The 20239-nt window shown below is 43.5% G+C and overlaps 1 protein-coding gene across 1 annotated transcript in view; it reads left to right on the top strand.

Moving 5' to 3' along the window:
• GLA (galactosidase alpha) overlaps positions 1 to 19513 on the top strand; it is a 79213-nt gene extending 59700 nt beyond the window's left edge. The window contains exon 7 of the mRNA XM_086964645.1: positions 16974 to 19513. Coding sequence (XP_086820771.1) covers positions 16974 to 17246 — 273 coding nt within the window. The 3' untranslated portion in view covers positions 17247 to 19513. The remainder of the gene's footprint in view (positions 1 to 16973) is intronic.
• The last annotated feature ends 726 nt before the right edge of the window (positions 19514 to 20239 follow it).

Below are 20239 nucleotides of genomic sequence, written 5' to 3'. Positions count from 1 at the left end.
ATGGGGCATACCAAATGCACTCCTCACCGCCATTGCAACCTTGCACACTGACACCTGGACAAGAGTCAAGCTGGGAAACAGGTCGAGCACCACTGGAAGTATCCCAACACAAAGTGGTCTGAAGCAAGGCTGCGTCTTGGCCCCATGTCTTTTTAATCTGTATTTATCGGACATTGCCCGACACTTTGAAAACCCAGACTGCCACCCCCCCCCCCCCCCGAAACTGGCCAACAAGCCAGTCTCAATCCTCCAATATGCAGACGATAGTCTTGTTAAGCCAAACCCCAGTGGGACTACAAAGATCAATAAACAACCTGTCATCCTACTTGGTTTCGAATCAGCTAGAGATAAACAAAGATAAAACAAAAATAGTTCGTCTGGTTGACAGTAGGAAATTAACGTTCAAATGGAGGGTTAAGGGGGTCCATGTGGAAGAAAAAAGTTCATACAAATATTTGGGCGTAATAATCTGGCAGGGCACAAGTCACAAGGAACACAAAATGTCCCTCAAAGCAAAGACCCAGTCCCTGATCTATGCCTACAGAGCCTTGCGCAGAAAATTGGGCTGCCCTAACCATTCGCATTTCTTAAGTTATGGCTGCTCAAATCCAACCAAGTTTGTCATATGGTCTTGTACCCTGGTGTGGCAAAGATTCGTATTTCAAGAACGAATTGCAGTCAAATCTATAAAGCAGTTTTTGATCTGCCAAAATGTGCCTCACCCGCCCAGGTTAGACTGGAATTCGGGCTTTAGGATATCAAATACAGGGCAATGAGCAACTTTATTAAATTCTGCCACACCCTCCGGTTATCCGAAATGGACACTCTAAATAGACTCTGCTTGAACGAAGTAAGGTCACAGAACGAGCAAGAAACCCCAAACTTGGAGCTACCTGAGTACATCTTTGGCCACTTTGGAACTCCAATCAGCATGGGACAACAAGATGGATCGAGCGTCCTTTAACAAAACTGAATGTCGCAAGTAAAAAATCTTTATTGGAAGATAAATTTGCGCTCACAAAGACTGCATGGATGGACAGTCATGAACTCCTATAAGTCTTCGAAGCCACAAGCCTACTTATCTGCCCATTTTAGTTCCTATTTGAAGATGTGCTTTCTAAAGTTCAGGATGGGGGTGCATGTCTCCAAGGATTTATCCCCTTCTTGGTTGACCGTTTTTAACTCTGAACGTTGCCGCTTATGCGGATTCCAAAAGGAAACCTTGGCCCATTTGCTCTGCGCATGTCCAGTCATGTTAACCCAAAGGAGACAATACCTAAAGGCGATTTTCATCAACCTGAACATTCGATCTAGCAGACAAGCAGTGATAAGTTGGCTGGAGGGTTCGTCCTGCATCTTGTCTTGCAGAGGAGTCAATTTTGAGATTAGTCAACAGCTGCTTATTGCAAGCGGATGATCTTTAATCATAATTGTATGTAACATATTCCCATACTTTTAATGTGGTTGGTACATAATTTTAACTTTTTGCTGCAACTTGATCTAAATATAGTTTTAGAATGATTTTATTATAAGACTTTTACACATTTGAAATGTATGGGAGCCAGAGCACAGATCTACGTTTGTATATATGACACTTCTAGCTGTTTAAGTAGATGAAACTTACTTATTTTATGTAGGGGGGGGTATTGTGGTGGTTTTAATTAATCAAGCAATAAACATTAAACTTGAAACTAAACTACAGACAGTTATACAAGGGCACGACTCACGAGGTCTGTGTGTGGCGCATTGACGTCACCCGGTCTGCTGCATGCGTGGCGAGGACACGAGCGTGAGAAATGGCCAATCACTACTGCCTGGCTTCACATAAGCCACAGTGATTGGCCATGTAAGGGCAGCAGTACCACCACCCACGCGCAGCACCCATACAGCAAAGCCTGCTCTCAGGCTGCGCGGTGTCTTAGCCAATCCTGGCGCTGCATTAGCAGCGCCACTGTGCCACAGCGCCAGGATTGGCTAAGAGCAGGGTTACTCCCTGCCCATTACAAGACCTGGGGCTGCGGTATGAAGCAGCACCCTCTGGTCCCTGGCAGGCTCGCACTTGACTCGCTGTCTGTAAAGGGGATTAGGGGGCAGTACTACTGTGTACATGTTCGGGCTGGCCATTAAATTGACCAGCCCGAAAACAGACATGCGCACTGCTGTGCACTAGTGTCTGCTGCGCTATAGTGCCGCCCGCGCTCACTTAATCAAGCTGCCGTAGCCCCGCCCCCCTGCACCGTCTGATAGATTGAGTCTGGCTTGTCCCGGTAGTGTGCAGCGAGAAGGCACTGCGTGAGAAGATTACTCTATATTGTAAATTTGTTTTACTTTACTAATACTGAATGTAATTTTAGACTGACAGTCGTCCATGTGGCTTAGTGGGGCAATGCCCCAACGCCCCCAATGTACGCACCGCCTCAGTCTACACCCTCTATACAACCACTTCCTGTGGACCCAGAGAACCTAGTTCTGCCAAATCTAAGCTGGTGGAATTCTAAAAGCTGTCTATATATCCGGTAGCCCACCTTAGGAGTGGTACTAGCCTGAGAGGGGAAACACTCCTCATCAGCTAATATTTCAACCTTTCCTGGTGCCAAATGGGGCAGGGAGTGGCATTTACTCTGCATGAGGTAGCCTTCGGATGCTTATCAAAGACAGCAGAGGCCTTTTGAAGCCCACTAGCTTAAAAAGCTGATCACTTAGCTGTCCTCCTTTTGAGGGGAATAACACTTCTGGCCAGAGCAGGAATTCTCCCCACCCGCCTCACCTGCAAGGGGGTAGTAACCTGTTTTGGGTGGCAGGCTGGTCTACACCAGTCGGCCAGCACACTAGTAATCGGTAGGCTTTCTGGGTGTATAGATTATTAAATCAATCACTGTAATCAATGTAGGTTTATTAATGCGAGCTGTTTGATACACCCCTCTATTTTCAGTGTACTGATCATGTAGCAAGGGAACTTGTAATCACCAGTGTACAATTCAGTTTTTCAAAATTGCTTCCTGGTTCTCTTGTTCTCTCTGATTTAACGGTTAAATTGAATGTCACTGGTGGAGTTTCAACTTTAGTTGCCCAAGGTTTCCAGGGTCTCTTTAACTAATGGCTTATCCTGCTTACAGCTTTCTGCCTGCCTGGTGAGATGTGTGAGACTCCCAGGAAAGGACAAAATCTGGGCCAGCATGGGAGAGAGGTGTTTCCTTCCTCCTGCAGAAATCCACACTGGTGTTAGCCCAAAAGCTAGGAGAAGCTGCCTTTAAAGGGAAAACGGGTAACTTAGGAAAAGTGCACCCTATTGTTTAGGCAGACAGGCCGGTGCTGGGGATAGGAGAGAAACCAGTTGCCAAACTGGTTTTTCCAGGGGGCATGTTGCCCCTTGGTAGCCACAATTCTGCGGGTGGGCCAAGGATCACGGAGTGAAAGAAACAGTCTTGCCATGTTGATAGTGGGACAAAATGGTGCATCAGTCATGCCACACTTCACAGGATGTGGACTTCAGGAGCAGGGAACCTAGTAGCCCATTTGCTATGAACTACATCCTACCCTGAGGGCATTTTCTGAAGATAAATAGAGCACCTTGGGAACCCAGAACTCTGATCTTGACCAACTATAAAAATATATTTTTATAAATTGGTGTTTCATTTTCTTGCTTTTTAAATGCTTAACACTTGTTTCTCTGTATAAAACTTGCTGCTCAGTGCCTTAGTTATCCAGGATGGAGCGGAGTGTTTTACAGACGAAACCAACTGGACCTAAAAGGGTTAGTATGTGTGTTACGCTGGGAGGTTGCACACCTACACCATATTATAAAACCCATTTCCTCACAATGCCCCTCTTAAATCCCCACACCCTGTCACAATCACATTTACTAGTGATTCAGGAGATGGAAACACATCTTTGGCCTTGTAAAAGGGCTCTTAACCCGTTACCTGCGCTGAACGTTCCGCGCTAGTGCAGAACGTTCTATTGCGCGGGCGGGCCGCGACGTCCAACGGACGTGCGCAGCACTACAGAGGTAGTGCACGCGACGTCCGTTGGACGTCACCAGCAGCAATGGGGTTTAAGAAAAACCCCTTTGTGAATGCTAACCCTGTGTTTTTGTGAATTGTAATTGCAAAAGGGCTTTTTACATCGGGTCCTAGATGGATTTATTTTTTTGTCTTCAATGCAACAACTAGGAGCCAGTGTTAGCAGAGCTAGATATACTTGTGTCAGTAATATTCTTGACGGTATGGTGCACAGTTGAACTGAGATTTCCTTCACAAGCTGGGGAAGACTTGTTATGTAAACTTGCATATTACTTTCGGAAGACATACCTGCTTTTCAAAGGCATGCACACTATTGATGTTGGTGCTTGTTTTTTAAAAGGCAAGTCTTGTTGGTTTTGCCAATGCCGATTTTCTTTAGTAATGATTATTTACACTAAATCAAAAAGATACATGGCATCACACACTAAAATCTCATATTTTATTTTTACTGTGCTACCCTTTCCATGCCACCAAATGTAAACTGCAACTTTTGGAAGTTTGTTTTGTGTGACAACGGACTAAGAAAAAGCATAAGAATTTTTCCTACAGATATAAACTTTAATTACCAATGCTACCACCATCATCCATGTAATGTCGCAGCCTGCATATCCTCAAGTAAGGTTTGATTGTTTGGACCCACTGCCAGGAGAATCGCATGACAAAGGGAGTAACTTGTATTGTAGGACCACAATACTATTGCATTAAACCTGTAAAGAACCTAGTAAATAGAACACGGTCCCAATAACTGTGTTGATACTGCTAACAAACACTAGAACTTCAACAAAACTTTGGCAGTAGGTCTGTCTACATTGCTATTATTATTGTCAATACTTGCTTGTAAAACACTTAAGATAAAAGGAAAAACAATCTAAATGGAAATGATATGAACACATATGGGTATCTCAAAACTGTACATGGAATTAAATATATATTGTTATAAAAGGCATGGTTTTATTTTTCAAATACTTTTCACTCAAACTCTGAACACAATTTACAAATCAAGAGTGTCCGAACTTAAAGGAAACCGCTTTCTGAGGCCCAGTTAATTATCCACATGAGCCAGAACTGAAGAAAATTCTCTAGCCATGTGGTTCTCTACAGTAGCCCAGGGTGCAGATTTATGGGCCTCCAGAAGAGACATTTCTTTTTCAGTCCTAAGTAAACCTTCATCCACAAACACCAACTGAGTTAGTGAAGCATCCCACCGCTACCCCAGTAACCTAATGTATGTGCCAATATCTGATTTCATGCAATATGTGTAATACAGGAGATGTAAAAGCAAACCTTAAAGTCTGCTGTCTAGTTATACCTGCAAAACTATACCGGTTCCTGTGCATTTACATACCGGTCAACTTGAAGCATAATCTGTGTGAGGAGGAGGGGGGCGGGCCTAGAAGGGATGGGGCATCACGCTGAGAAGTACCTAGGAGGTACGTTTGAACCCCACCCCGTCCCCAAGCCCCCTCCTCCCAAAAAAGCGTGTTTAGGCAGGTGCCATTTTCCTGGGGTCTTTTGTTACACCCCTTGATGGAAGTCGGCAGTTCAAAGTATCTCAAAGTAGCTAGAAAACAACTACTGTAAATCGTGTTCAGCTACTTTTCCCTGCCACAGTGTATGTGCTCCATACGGTCAATGGGAGCAAATCTAGTGTCACTGTTTCATGATGGGAGTTAACACAAGGAGATGATGGACTGTTGTGTTCGATTTTAGATTCCGATTGAATTTCCCCGATTCATGCCCTTATATAGGTACAATTGGCGTTGACCTTATTTAGGCATAGCCCATGCTGCCCAAATACAGGCATTGCTACTTCCATCCATTAATCTACATCACGATTTCTTGGAAAAACAGATTCTTAAGCCGTTGGGGGACTTCCCCTTGCTTGAATATTGATTTCTCCAAGAACTCAGTTATTATGCTTGAACATCTATTCCTTAGTGGTTTATTCATGACGGTCATATGCCAGACTTTTATTCAAAGCTGGCATTCCTAAACGCCTTCAAGGTATAAATATACCTTCACTTGGTATGGCAAAGCACGGTGTGGTTCGGTACTTGCACGACGCAGCTTGCTACAGCAAGTTCCGAAGGAAGCCAACTCTCCAGCTGACGCACTGATCAGAAGCTGTCCTCTGCCGAGAAATCCAGCTCCAGTGTTTCTGACTTCCCTTGCGGGGTGTTGGGAAATCGAGTCCGTGAAAAAGATACCAACCTCTCTCATTCTAAGGTATGGAGCTGATTAGAACCTAGAGAAACCTTTGGCAATTATTGGCAACACTAAACCTATGCTAAAGACAACACTTACTACTTCCCTCGTACAAGACCTAGGTTGGGTACATTGGGGTAGGCGTATTTTAGAAGCACCAGTAGAGTATTTTAGCCGGTGTTATTTATGTATGCGTTTTTGTCATTGCACCAGACAATGCTATTACAGTATTATTTTAGATTCCTGTTGACGCTGTTCTCATACTTTGCATTCTGTCTAACAATTGTAGCCGTTCATCTCTCTTGCATGAGAAAGAAGACTGTTCAATAAACCCCTTTTATTGAAACGCCAGTCTCTGTATTTTCTCTGAACCTCTGTAGAAACGAAGCATGCACGATTGACTAAGTGAAATAGTTATCTATTGTTTCCACGACTATGAAGATACGTTTTTATTGTTGAGGAAACAAAGAGGTCATGTTTATTCCGTTGTCAGAAACTAATCCCATGTGTATTTGAGGAAGCTTCTAGTGACCGCTGAGCTAGCTAGCACTCACAATTAAGTTTAGTATACTCGATCGAGACCTGAGTCCCATGTCAAATCTATATTGTATATTATTCCAATGCGCAGAGCCAATCTGGAATATAGGAACTACACTACAGGACAAAGTGCTAAAACTTTTAATACACTCCCCTAACCCCCCCCCCCCCCCCCCCCCCTCCATCACAGATCTGGGATGAATCCATCATCGTTTTTCCCTCACTTCGCCACCCTAGTTCAGACCTAGCTATATACAAATCAGTCTTGACCCTGTGCCTCATGGGAACAGACCCGCCCGAACTGCCAAGCCAGGTCTTCCCTGGACCAGAAACTAGCATCCTGGGCCCGGTTTCGGGGTAACAGCCCCCATCAGCCAGGCTAGCTTGAATCCAATGGCAAGCTGGGAGGGGTCTGGAGTAATACTGGCTGCACAGGGTGTATATTGGAGGGGGGATAGGCACACCTGGGAGAAAGTAAGAAAATGCACGCAAAGTAGGGATCTTGAGGGTCGAAATGACTCTGGGTCTGAGCCAATATCTGGGTCCTCTGGTTAAGTGATCTATCTGGTGGCTGTGGGGGTAGAAGTGTGACTTGGTGTAGCCAGGTGGTTATTTGGAGGGTTGAACCTCTTTATGATGGGATAAATCTAGAGCAAAATGCCCTCTTCAAAAAGGGGGGGGTGGTCTACTCTCGCGGAGGGTGCTAGGCTCTGGCTCCTGCTGTAGGGGTGTGAGCTAGAATCTTTCCTAAGCTTGGGTAGATGCAGAACTTGTGTGGTCTTACAACTGACACGTCTAGAAACTCAAAGACCATGGCTGTATTGTTCGACATCGGGAGTAGCGTAGCCTCATGGAGCTGGCTGCACACACTTTGAAGCCAATGCTGTAGGGTTGGTTCCTTACTGTCACAAAGGTCTCCATCCAACTCATGGTTGGGGGTGGAGGGGTATGGTAATCAAGCCTTCTCCTGAGTAGAGGTGGACTCTTGGCACAAGTGGGATTAAAGCCAATGCCAAAGGTAGATTGTCGGGCTGCCTTTTGGTCCCAATCTCAGTGCTCTGACAAGCTTCCACAGCAGAGTACTCCACCTCTGTGCAAGACTAGGTCAAACCCACGAGAATTGATCTCCATGTTGTGCAAGAAATGGGTGTCCTCTCTCACTTTTGCCCTGGATGCAGGGTGTTTTTGTTCGAGGGGTGGGGGATGGGGGAAGGGGTGGGTTAGTAGTGGCCCTGAAGTTCTTTTGTCCAAACCGAGGAGCCTCCTTAGGAGAATTGTCTAATTTCCCTGTCCTCTATTATGAAGATCAGCGTTGACTTTGTAGGTTCATATGTTGCATTTATAATTAAAGCTCCCATTTTTGCGTATAAAAAACATCTATTTTTCAGTTTGTATTTATGCATAATTAGCTATAAAACAGATTAATTTGTATTTGAGAGATTCTAAATGCATTTAGCCCTGATGGCCATTAGCTATACTAATTGACAGGCCAGGAAGAAACGTTTTTAATTTTATTTGTTTTAAATGAAGCATAATAGCTATAGATGTGCACTCGCACACATTGTTGAAACCTGTCGGGCATTCAAGTAGAGTGTACATTTATTAGTTAAATATACGCATACATCCTAGTTTCAGGGTCATTTTTTCCCCACAAAACCAAAATAAATATGAATAAACAGATAAAATCAGCAAAAAAGAAGTCCGTATAACTGACATTTAAAACAGAAAATAGAACTAGAAGCCCCATTCATAATTCATGTAGCACTTCTCTTCTGTAGCATGGGGGGGGGGGCACGAACGCCAGTGCTCTTGTAACCAGGGAACAAATTACAGCAGTGAGGCCTTTAGGTCACACATACAGACCGTGTTTAGAAGTCTGCTGTTGATAGACCTCTTGTGCAACTTACCAATAACTTACAGTAGGCTCTGTTGTAGCTCACTGCCTAATTTACAGTAGGCTCTGTTGTAGCTCACTGCCTACTGATGGTTGGCTTTCTTGTCACAAATTTGCTTACTACTTATTCAATGACATTCCTTCCCGATGCTATATGAAAAAAAATAATAATGGCACAGATACTGGAAATGCCATGAGCACACTGGAAATGCCATGAGCGCACTCGGGTGGCTCCTGCTAAGTCTGGGTTCCATGCGCGCACTCCAGGTGCTACCTGTTAAGTCTGGGTTTAAGCCTCCGCGAACGTGAGTGAATGCTGCAGCAAGAAAGCAGTATTCTGAGTACCGGTATTCTAGGTACCAGCAATAATAGTTCTTTCTGGAGGGACCGGCAAAGAAGTGCTACACTAGTAGTGGATTCTGGAGCAGCGATTGAAAGGAAAGCGGATCTGGAAACAGCACCTCCAAGCAATGCCTTACCAACAACCAAGACTCGCACCCGCATTCCTGCAATCACACTACCACTCTCAGGGTTGGAGCCAGAAGAATCTGGCGTTTCCCTACCCATGGGGAGCAAAACCTGTTCAAAGTACAGCCGGGGTACTGCTTGGAGTTTCACACCACCAAATACTTCACCTTGCCGTCCAACTAAGTCAGGAACATTAACAACTGGTGCAAGAGTGAGTCTAGCACTTCTCTGCAAAGGTGCGCTATTGACCTACTTAGTCTCCACCCCAAAAAAACGCATGTACTAATGGATGGGGCTAATGAGTTTACTTCAGTTCAATCTTGCAGCCTATCCTTATTTCTGAGCCATTAAAGTGCTACATTCTGTCTGCAGAAAATCATTCCACTGCTCTGTGGGAAGACTCATCTGACCCTAGGTCTCAAGGACGCCTACTTTCACCCCCCCCCCCCCCCCCCCTCCCCATCCCCATTCATCTGGCACATTACTACTTCAGACAACACTACCAGTTAAAAGTGTTACATTTTGGGGTTAAAATTGCTTCAATGGTCTGTACTAAAACGTTTGCGGTTGGTTGCGGCACATCTGTGCCACTGTTTAATTCATATCTTTCCATGTCCGGATAATTGGCTTGTGAAAAGCAACAGCCTTCAGCAATGCCTAGCACACAACCAGACCGTGTCACTACTCCACAAGCTAAAGTTTACTGTGACTCTAAAGTTTCACCTCTGCCCTCAGACGCAGGCCTTATTAGGGGCAGTCCTAACAGGCAAAGCCTATCCCAACCAAGAGTGATGGCTTTTCAGTTCCTGCTTCCTCTTTTTCAGACATTATGCCCTATAACTATGACAAAGTGTAGGAAAATACCCCTTTTTTTTGCATGGTTGCCTCACACTTTGTGCCTAGTGTTGGTGCTCCTGGTGTGCCCTGGGTTCCTGCCATTCAGGTGGACAGGGCCTATGTTTTTTCTAAAACTTAGAGTTGCCAATTGGGTTTGCAACAGTACAAAGATACCAAGGGCACTGTGACCAGGGAAGGCCTCTAAGGGCTGCAGCACTTGCTGTGCCACCCTTAAAGGCCCTGTACCCTGACACACACTGCCATTGCAGGCTGCATATTTTGGTTGAAAACAAAGTGAAGATTCGACATGGCACACAACCCTGTGTGCTATGCCTGCAACGCACTGCTATGGCATAGGTAAGCTATCCATCTAGCTGGGTGCACTTTACCACTGAGGGTACAGGTGCAAGAGCCCTGTTCCCCCTACAGTGTCCAAGTCCATTATTTAACACCAAGTATAGTAAAGCCATAAAGAGTATATGGTATGTGAGTTTGTCATTTAGAACGCCACAGCACCATAATGGCTTGACTGAACACTAGGATGTTTGATGGCAAACGTCTCGGCACGATAAACCCACACTAATGCGAGTATGGGATTTAATGAAAAATGCACTCTGAGGAAATCTTAGCGATGCCCCTTAAAAATGACCTGACTCGTGTCCTGGCTGAGTAGCTGTTCGCCATCTGCCACCGCCCATACATGTTTCTGACTCCTGGGTCCAGAGCGTGCTGTCTTCTGAAAAAAGCACATTTGGTCAAGGTGCCAAGCCTCCTCCCCCAAGATGGGCAGGGTCCACAAAGGGGAAGCGTCAAAGGCTTGCCGCCTTTGTAAGCTGACCCAGCCCTTTGCTCTTCCCAGCAACTTGCACCCACTGGATCTGACCCCAACTTTGGGTGGGAAAACAGATGGGTGGAGAGGGGTGCCCACCTTAGCCAACCCCACCACTCAGGTGGGGGAGGCAAGGTGAAGCACAACTGTCTCCCTGCCATCTTGAAGAGTGGTGTGGGGGGTGACCCAGCCAACCATAGTGAGACTCGTGCCCCCCCTTCTCATCACCCCCCCCCCCCCCCCCCCCGGGAGGGTGGTATAATGGGAGATGTATCCACCCCAAGGAAGGGGCCTGTTGGTCCCAACCTTTACATACCTGAAATGCCCCTAAAGTTAGAGCAGCCCTGAACCTTGCTGCATCAGACAAACCAGTAAGACCAAAAAGCTGTGCTGAAGAAAGAGGGCATCAACTGACTTGGTCCCTGCCCTAGTGGCCTTTCCTGACTTCGACCTGCTCCAGCGGAATCCAGGTGTCCTGCAGCCACCCAGAGCGTGGAGGTCTTACCCTGCCTTCCCAACCAGACTTAGTCACCTGTGAGCACCGGATTTGCTCACCCAACAGACTCTAGCTCCGGCCAAATCCACAAGTCTTCACCGATGACAACGGTCTGAGTTAGAGTGGCCCAAAACTGCAAGCTCCTGATCAGTTTAGGAGTCTTAAATTTACTACTACTAAACTGAAAAAAATCCCAATTTTAAGACTTTCGGTATTCAGAAGGCATTTAGGAGTCCTAAAGTAAGGACTCCTAACTTCTTCTGTGAATACCAAAATGAGTAAGCACCTTCTGTGAATACCAAAATGGTAGTAAATTTAGTATTTTGTCTTAAGTTAGTTCTGTGAATCGGGCCCATTGTCCCTGAGCCAGCAGTGTTTGTTGCAACTGGAGAATCCCCATTGAAAACGAGGCCAAATCCACAATCTGCTCCCGGCAGCTGCTTGGGTGAACCTTGGGTGCTAAATCTGCTTCCCCCCCCCTCCCCCTTGTCCTGAACCTAATTCCAGGCATTTTCCTCCCACAACCTTGTGGCCTGTTTGTGAGCAGCCACCTACCAAAGGCACCCTATTCCCCCATTGGAAAACATTGGGCCTCAACATTCTGCACGCTGCATTTGGCTGCAGTTTCTACTTGCATGCAGAACAGTCAACCAGTGCCTTTATTTGGTATCCTGGTCCTCCAGCACTGGCATCGACATGGGACTTCAGTGTATGGGGCCTACTTTTGAACCATTATAATGTCAGTCAAATGCAATACCGGGCCAGGAAGATAACGTTTTTTTCTGCTAATCACTTCTCTGTGCAGGGTTAGTGAACTGCAAACGTTAACAGTGGAGGAACCTTTCATCCAGGTTCACAAAGATCGGGTCGTCCTCAGGACGAATCCTTTCTACCTGCCAAAAGATTGACTCACCAATTGTCTTTAACTCTATGTTGCCTAAAGAGCTTCGCGCATTAAGATGCCTAATGTACTACATTGATGGAAGTAAATTCATTCACAAGAAGCAGTGTTTTCTTGTATTCACAATATGCCATTGTGGAAATTCATTTCAAAGTCTACTATTGCAATATAGATAGTCAAATGTATCCCAAGTATTTTTTTTTTTTTAATTTGCTTTACAGCAAAGTAAATTCTAGATTCCGTACCCAAGTATCTTCTACTAGAAAAGGGAGACATCATGGCATTCCTATGTAACATACCATTAGAAGTAAACCTTACTGAGTGGACTTGCATTTTGGGCCAGAAGCACAAGTCGGACAAAAAATACTTTATTTCAAACATCTGCTTCATGTGCTCCATAGCCACAGCAGAGGTGTGGCACAGCAGCTGGGGTGGTTTACTATGGAGCCGAGGGCTCACGGCTCGATCCCCGACACCACGGTAGATCAGTACCATTTGACTGAGCAATATCTCACTTAATCTTCCAGATTGCCCCCAGCGCCTTGACCCCCTAAGGGATATGTTCTTACTTTACAAATATGGATTTTTTTTCTTTTCTGTTGATTTGCAAAATTGTTTCTTGTTACAAGAGTCGAAGTAGGTCTAGAGGGTGGCTGTATTACTGTGTCTTTTGTATCAGGGTCAAATGTACTTCTTGAGCTCAGTCAGAGGTGGAAGAGTATCTGCACCTGTCTCCATTGCTGGCACGATATTTCTGTGTATTGTGCTGGGCAAATATCAACTGACATACTTGCACCGTTGCCGTGCAGTAGAAGGCCCTATGCAAAAGTTGACCAGCCAGCTTTCTGTTGCTTTTTACTATATTTGTATGTTAAAGTGATATACATTTGGTCAACCTTTTGGCCAGAAAGTGGTAACTTGTTAAATTACAATCATGAAGTAATATTACAATGTCAAATTACGTCAAGTAATTTGACTTTTCTTGCTGCATAATTCGGTCCTTCCATTCTGCATAACTTTAATGGCCCTGGTAAAAAAAAAAAATGTATTACTTGTTGAGGGGTTCACATTCAGTGCAAGAAAGTTACCTTTCCAGTGCATTTCCTTAGACTAAAATCGTCTGTCCCTACAGAACTCCTTAGTTTATTGCATATGCAGAGGATTACACACCTGCATATTTCAAACAGGGCTACTAAATTTAAGTCGGCCTATATGACATTTTGTTGTTTACAGCTGGTAATTTGACATTTTCAGGTCTCACACCTATGGCTATCAATGGCAAGTTTGAAATATCAGTTTTTTTCTTAGTTTTTCCTTATGTTTCTGATAATTTTATTCATTGTTTATGCATCCAATGAAGCGCCGTCGTCGTCAGCACAAATAGACACGCACTGTAAATATAACGGCACATCACAATTGTGTAGCTCACACCTGTCACTTGTACGCCACTACAGACGTAATCTATTCCCTCGCCCACCTTGGTATCCTTTCCAAACTGGATAAACCTGGTCACTTGGTCACTTGGTCACAGGTCCAAACCCCCCCCACCCCGCTAACTATTCTAAGATGGTGGACCTTTCCGCTGGAGAATAGATCCCAAAGAGTCCCAATCCAATATGGCGGCTGAAAAACCTTGTCCCTCCTTTCTTTCTATCATTACCGTGCACGGCACTTAAAGCGATCTGGTTCCTTGGGACAGGCGCATCTGCAATTTGGCAGCTCATGGATGGGACATCGCTCCCCCTGCTCACTCATCACAGATCGATGCCAAGTAGAGCAACTTCGCCTTTAAGGTAAGCGCTCACGAAGCTGCCCCTCATTCCCGCAGATAACTGTAGCAAATTAGCGCACGTGGAATTTTTAACCGCTAGTTAACCACTCTCCCCTTCCCAACAGCTACCGCCGCCCGGTGGAATTAAACCCGATCCCGCAGTTCCAACTGATACTGCCCGGACCCCAACCAGCCAATAGACGATACAATTTCGTCCCAACAGGTACAAACTCGTGAGTAGCGTAATATGAGACCCACAACCATTGAAAAGAACCCTTAACCCCTTCGACGCTGATGACGAGCTGGGCTCGTCATGGCGTAGCCTCCTCGCACGCTGATGACGAGCCCAGCTCATCACGTAAAGTGCGCTTTTAAAAAACCCAGCGTGCGAGCGGAATTCCGCTAGCGCGCATGCGGTTAACCAGTCTTGCATGCGTTGTCTTCCCTGCAGGCGAGTCACAGCAACTCAGCCACCTTTAACACCTGGGGTCTCAGCCCGTTCACTCGGGTAAGCTACATGCCCGATTATTATCCTAATCACGAGGGCACTCCTCCGCTCAGTTCCTAGTGAATCTAGCCAAAACACGCGTGATGAATGGACACGTATGCTTGTACAGTTGAAGGTGTTTGCGTTCTTGCTTAATGAGGTTTACATTACTGGAATTTCTTCTTGTTTACTGGGATTATATATATATATATATATATATAAACAAACCGGCCTAATCATGGAAATGAATCTAGCTTGTTACGATCCACCTTGAATTAACCCTTGCGGTCAAATACAATCGGATCAAACAGTTGAAATGATTCACCGCATGTTTATAGTGTTAAATTGTGATATCACCAGTCACACAGGCACCCAGTCATGAATGACCAGTCCTCTCACGATCAGTGCACAGTGAGTAGTGCACGCTATGTCGATTCCGAGTATGTTTGGTACACAAAGGATATGGACTATGTTGTTGCGCAGGACTATCAGGTTTTTAATTCAGCCACCGGCTGCTTTTCTTCTCTCCCCTTCTTCCACCCCATACAGGCGGTTGTATTTGATCATGCCAGGCAGGCAAATGTTGTTAATGTCAGTCCTGATGATGGTCCCATGTAATTAGAGCATAAGGGATCGAAACGTCTACTTCTCACAGTGCTTTCACAACCTAACTATTGTGTTTAATCCTGTTGTGTCTAGCACTTCTTTGGCGTTGTAAAAGTATGCGTGGTAAGGGAATATTCGTGGTAAAGGATATGCGAGGTAAGGGCATTCACGCTGTAACGCATGCGTGGTAAAGGCATGCGTTACACCGGAATGCGTTGTAATATCATAAATTCCTGTAGACAAGCGGGTTTCCTTCATTTCCTCTCGCAGGTCAACATGAAGGGAAAGGAAGAATGAATACATTGTCTCAGTAACACGTTTCAAAGGTTTTCAGCATAATTATGCAGTGCCCTATTCCAGTAGGATTACCAGACAGACTACATCATTTAGATGTGATGTTCTTTAAAACAAAATCCACTGTATACACAAAGGGGTACAGAGCAAATCACTCGTTTGAATGGGGCAGAGTCTTTAATTTCCCCGATTTTAAATAGGTTGTTAATGTCATGACACCCATGATATAGAACTATCCATAAAGGTATATAACTTTCCCAGACAAATTTACAAGACCTGTGTGGTGTGGTTTTTTTTTTATGTATGTACTGCGAAATATCTCCACCAAGTTTGCTTCCAAGAAAAGCTACGCTACAGTTTATAGACTCCTAGATCAGACCTCCTCGTGGCTCAGGCAGCTGTGACTTGTAGTATTTGGTCTTTTAGTTTGGATTATCTTCTAGTCTGAGTGATACTGGTCCCTGGGGGGGAGGGGGAGGGGGGTGAAGCGGGAAGAAGTGTATGCTTTTCCCTGTGTCCAATTTACAGCACATATTCAGATATAACCATGCAATCAACTCTAATACCAATTTGCCAGTCAATTCTGACAAAATCTGATTTCATCCTTCCAGCCAACACTTAGTAACAACGTTGTAAAAGTGTGAAATGTACATCCGGTCCACTTTGAGACCAGAGTGTACTGATCCTCTTGCAGATGTATTTTGTAGACGGATCATGAGGCTGTGTGCCCAACTCTTTGCTCAGAGTACTGCTTAAAATAGATACTATTTTAACTAACAAGTATCCCTACTTTGCTGATCCTGTTCAGGCAATGGTAACGCTCAGAGGCTGGCTTTAGCTCTAACAGTCATCCAGTTTCTTTAGGCAACCTTCTGCTGCGCTTTTCAGATTTCCCAGAGGTGTCCGACTTACTGAATCCTTCTTTCAAACTCTATGGGTAGTCCCATCACATGCTCATGTTACTACTTGCACCAGATCTGTACTGCTAGGATGCCCAGCATGTGACTACATAAAGCAATTGCATGATATTTTACATTGCAACATGTTGATTAATATGCGCTCTTCTACCATAGGCATAGGAACTGGTGCTTCCAACTAGTCGATACACACTTAATGATTCTGCAAGAACTTCTCTCATTTGTTTTTTTTTCCTGTTAAGCCGAAACCTCCAAGTTGGTTTCAATCTTCAGGCTGAAGGTCCACCGACTTGTTTCTTTTATAGGTGGTGTTCAAGTAACCTTCTAATCATTGGCTGAACTCTACTCTGTTGCCTTTTGGCAGTGGACAGAACAGAATTCCTAAACCTGCTAAGGTTCTGCCACTCCGTTTACACTGAGGAATTTATTTCTGTCATTCAAATAATGAATACATACTCTACTTTGCAGTCCTCAGACAGAGCTGCTCACTGTGGATAGCTGGAATATGTCATAAGAAAAAGTTTAAATGTTCCACTTCCATTTATTTAGTGTCTCAGCCCTCTGTCTTGCTAGGACCCAATTGTTTCCTTTTACAGGAAACCGTGACCTAATGAGTTATCTTGGTTGAGGTTTGTGACTGAATTGTAGTTTTTCGTGTATCTGACCTATTTCTCTTTTTTTTTTTTTATTTTTTATTTTTTTTTTGCAGGTGGACAACTTTGAACTGTGGGAGCGACCTTTAACAAATGCGTCATTTGCTGTTGCTATTTTCAACAGACTTGAAATTGGTGGGCCCAGAGCTTTCAAGCTTCCATTAGATCTCATTGGTAATGGGACCGCATTCCAAAAAGGTTGCATCGTTACCCAGATCCTGCCATGCAGATTAGACTTCGGATTGCAGAGATCCAACCATGCCTTAAAAATCAAAGTAAATCCAACAAGCACTGTGTTACTGAAAATAACAGTGCACAGGAAGCTTTAACTAAAGCTTACTTTTTGTGCATGAGCACAAGCACGGAAATGATATATTATGAGCACTAGACCAGATCTATATATATATATTTTTTTTTCTTTTGTGTGTTGCCAGGACCTAAAGCTGTGGATAAATGTGCAACTCTGAACTCATGTTTGGTAACATCTGCATTGATTAGAAAGTTCCCCAGCTGAAGCAATTCTGGTTGGAGTTATTCTCTAGAGCTAGTGTTCCTGCTACTCCCTTGTAATTTAATCAGACTGGGCGAAGCAAGACTACAACTTTCAAAAGTGCCTTATGTTTGTGGTAGTAACACTGCTGTTATAAAGGAATACAGTAAAGTGGTGTTGAGGCACCTAAGATCTATGATGCAGCTAGACCTAGCAGAGAAGCTACATTTAAAACAAACTTGTTACCTGCGAACAGATTGTGCAGTCCAGAAGTTATGGCGCATCCTCCAATGAAACATGTCTTACTCATAGACCAAGTAGTCCCTTGCTGAAATATCAAATCGTTATAAATGCTTTGTCTTCATGCACTGCTATTTAAATGGGGAATATGCTAGATGTGTACAATCAAATGGTTGTCTTTTGGTGGCTGCAATGAACGCAAAATAAGATGTTGAAAAACAACCATTGCTAATCTTTGTGTTAGGTGCTAATCTTTGTGTTAGGTGATTAAGATGTTATATTTCATGCTGTCTTATATTTATTTCATGTAATAGATGTCATAATACGTTTCGCATCGCTAATAATGAGTTTTGAAAATGCACTATCATTTAACTTGTTAAAAGTAGTGATTGATGTTAAAATTGAGTACGTTGTTTTGTAGCACCCCTTTCAGTTTATATAAAATTTTCAATGATTTTTATTTTTATTTTAAAAAGGGAAATAAGACCTGAAGTGCTGCTATAATGGGAATCATCTGCCCTCTTTTTCAGCCATCACTTTCATAGAAAGTATGCTTGGAATTTATCTGGCTACAAATGGCAACGTGTGTGTACTGGATGGCTCTTAAATTCGAATGGTTTCGATATAGTGAAATGTAACAGGCGAACTTATGCCTGTAATAGATTGTAATCTTGAGCTATGTCTGCTTAAAAACAAACTTATCCTGCACCTGCCTACCAAAACTCTGGTGATAGAATTATTTAGGTAGTGATTTGCTTGGTCTCTACACACTAAGAAGAGTAAGTTGGGAGCCGGTTAACAAAGGGAGGTTTACTTTTCTTTCTAAGCTTTTTAGCTCCGCAAGGAAATGCTTTTTCAAACACTGGTGCTTTGCTCTTCAGGAAGTTTCTTGCACCATTTTACACGTGAGAATGTTCTTTGAAGAAGGTGCATCCGATATAATGAACAAACATGTGAATCTTCCATCCAACGCAGCACAAAATTGACTAGTAAATATTTAGGGAATGCAATGGAAATACAGGAGTGCTGTAAGAACACAACATGTATGCACTTTCATCTGCTTTCTGATGTTTGAGCAGAATGAAATTGTTTTTACAATAACCTTGCTTCTCTAAACTTCCTCGCTCAATACAATCTATTTTGTTATACTAGTTTGCGTCTTCTCCATTCAGTAATTTCTCCATCGTAGAACCAGTTGTAACATATTGCCCCGATGGTACATTTAAGAACTAATTCTATTCTGTATGAATAACAGATTTAATAATCTCATTCTGCTTTTCTGTAAATTGCTGTTGGGTACTAGTGTTAAACTTCTTAGTAAGGCTGGTACAAATTATCCCTTTGAATATTTAGGTGAATGATTGACCTACAGTAGAAACCTAGTCATTCTAAATTGTTTAGAAAAAAGGGTTCTTGCCATTTTGCTTCCTCACCTTCACATTTATAACTAAACTAGAAAATCGCTCCATTGGATAGAACCTCCATTTAGATAATCACCAAAAGAACACTCCGGAAAAACATGTTCTGCTGCTGACCAGTCAATTTTCTAAACTGACCTAATCAATGTATTCCGCAAAGTCCCTTTAAAGGTTATAGGGGTCAACACAATATAAAACGAATTCTTGAACAGTTGGTGCTTTTAGCTTTTTCAAGCAATACATAGAAAGCGTTTGCAGAAAACATGGTTAAAAAAAAAAAAGAATTAACGCAAAGTGCACTTAAAACTTTAGGGCTGAAGGGAACACGACTTCTGACGCAATCTTAATCAAACTGAACACTTTTTGAAAAAAGATTGTTATTGACTGAAATTGATTTTGTGTATCAAGTTTTGAATTTTCATCGAAACTATTAAATGCTCACAAAGTTCATGCTTTAAAGTCGTTTTTTTTGTCCTCTTAATTTATTTTTGTAAAACAGTTTAATGTAAATTGGAGCTTCAGATGAAGGGTCAGTGGTTTTCCTGGATGTAAGAACTATGCAGCTTTTTGGTTTGACAGTTTTGCTTCATCCTTGAACTAGATTAAACAGCAAGCAGTTGGCCTATTAAGCCATTGCACATAGTTATATCACAATGATGAGTGAGAAGCTACAACATAAGGATACCCCCCCCCCCAGCCTTTCAAATGGTAGGAACTACAACAAATATTGCAGGCTTATCCTATCTTTTCTATACCCTGTATTCTAAAGGTGGTAGATATTGAGACCTAGAATTTATTTATTTTTGTGGATCCTCCCCCGACAGGTACTACCCATGGCATGCTTCATCATTGGATCCTCACCCACTACACCTAATGTGAGTGGGTAGGATTGACTTACTTTGTAAGTGCCGCACTTTCTAAACCAGGATTATGCTATTTCAAGACCAGAGTAACCTTCAGGCAATCTTAATGTGAGTACCTTTTTAGCAACGTTAAAAACAGAAGAAAAAAACTGGGGGTGTAGTGGGTAGTTCTCTATAGCAAGCTCCATCGCCTTCAAACCACTTGACTGAATGCCATGCACTAGCATTAATGAATCAGGGAAACCATCAAACTGCTGAATAGAACAGAATAGGTAAAAAGGGTAAGCTGGTACGGAGCAAACTCATCACAT

This window comes from Lissotriton vulgaris, chromosome 4_1 (genome assembly GCF_964263255.1).
Source record: "Lissotriton vulgaris chromosome 4_1, aLisVul1.2, whole genome shotgun sequence".
NCBI lineage: Eukaryota > Metazoa > Chordata > Amphibia > Caudata > Salamandridae > Lissotriton > Lissotriton vulgaris.
The sequence above is the reverse complement of the archived record's forward strand: the minus strand, read 5'-3'. Positions and strand labels throughout refer to the sequence as shown.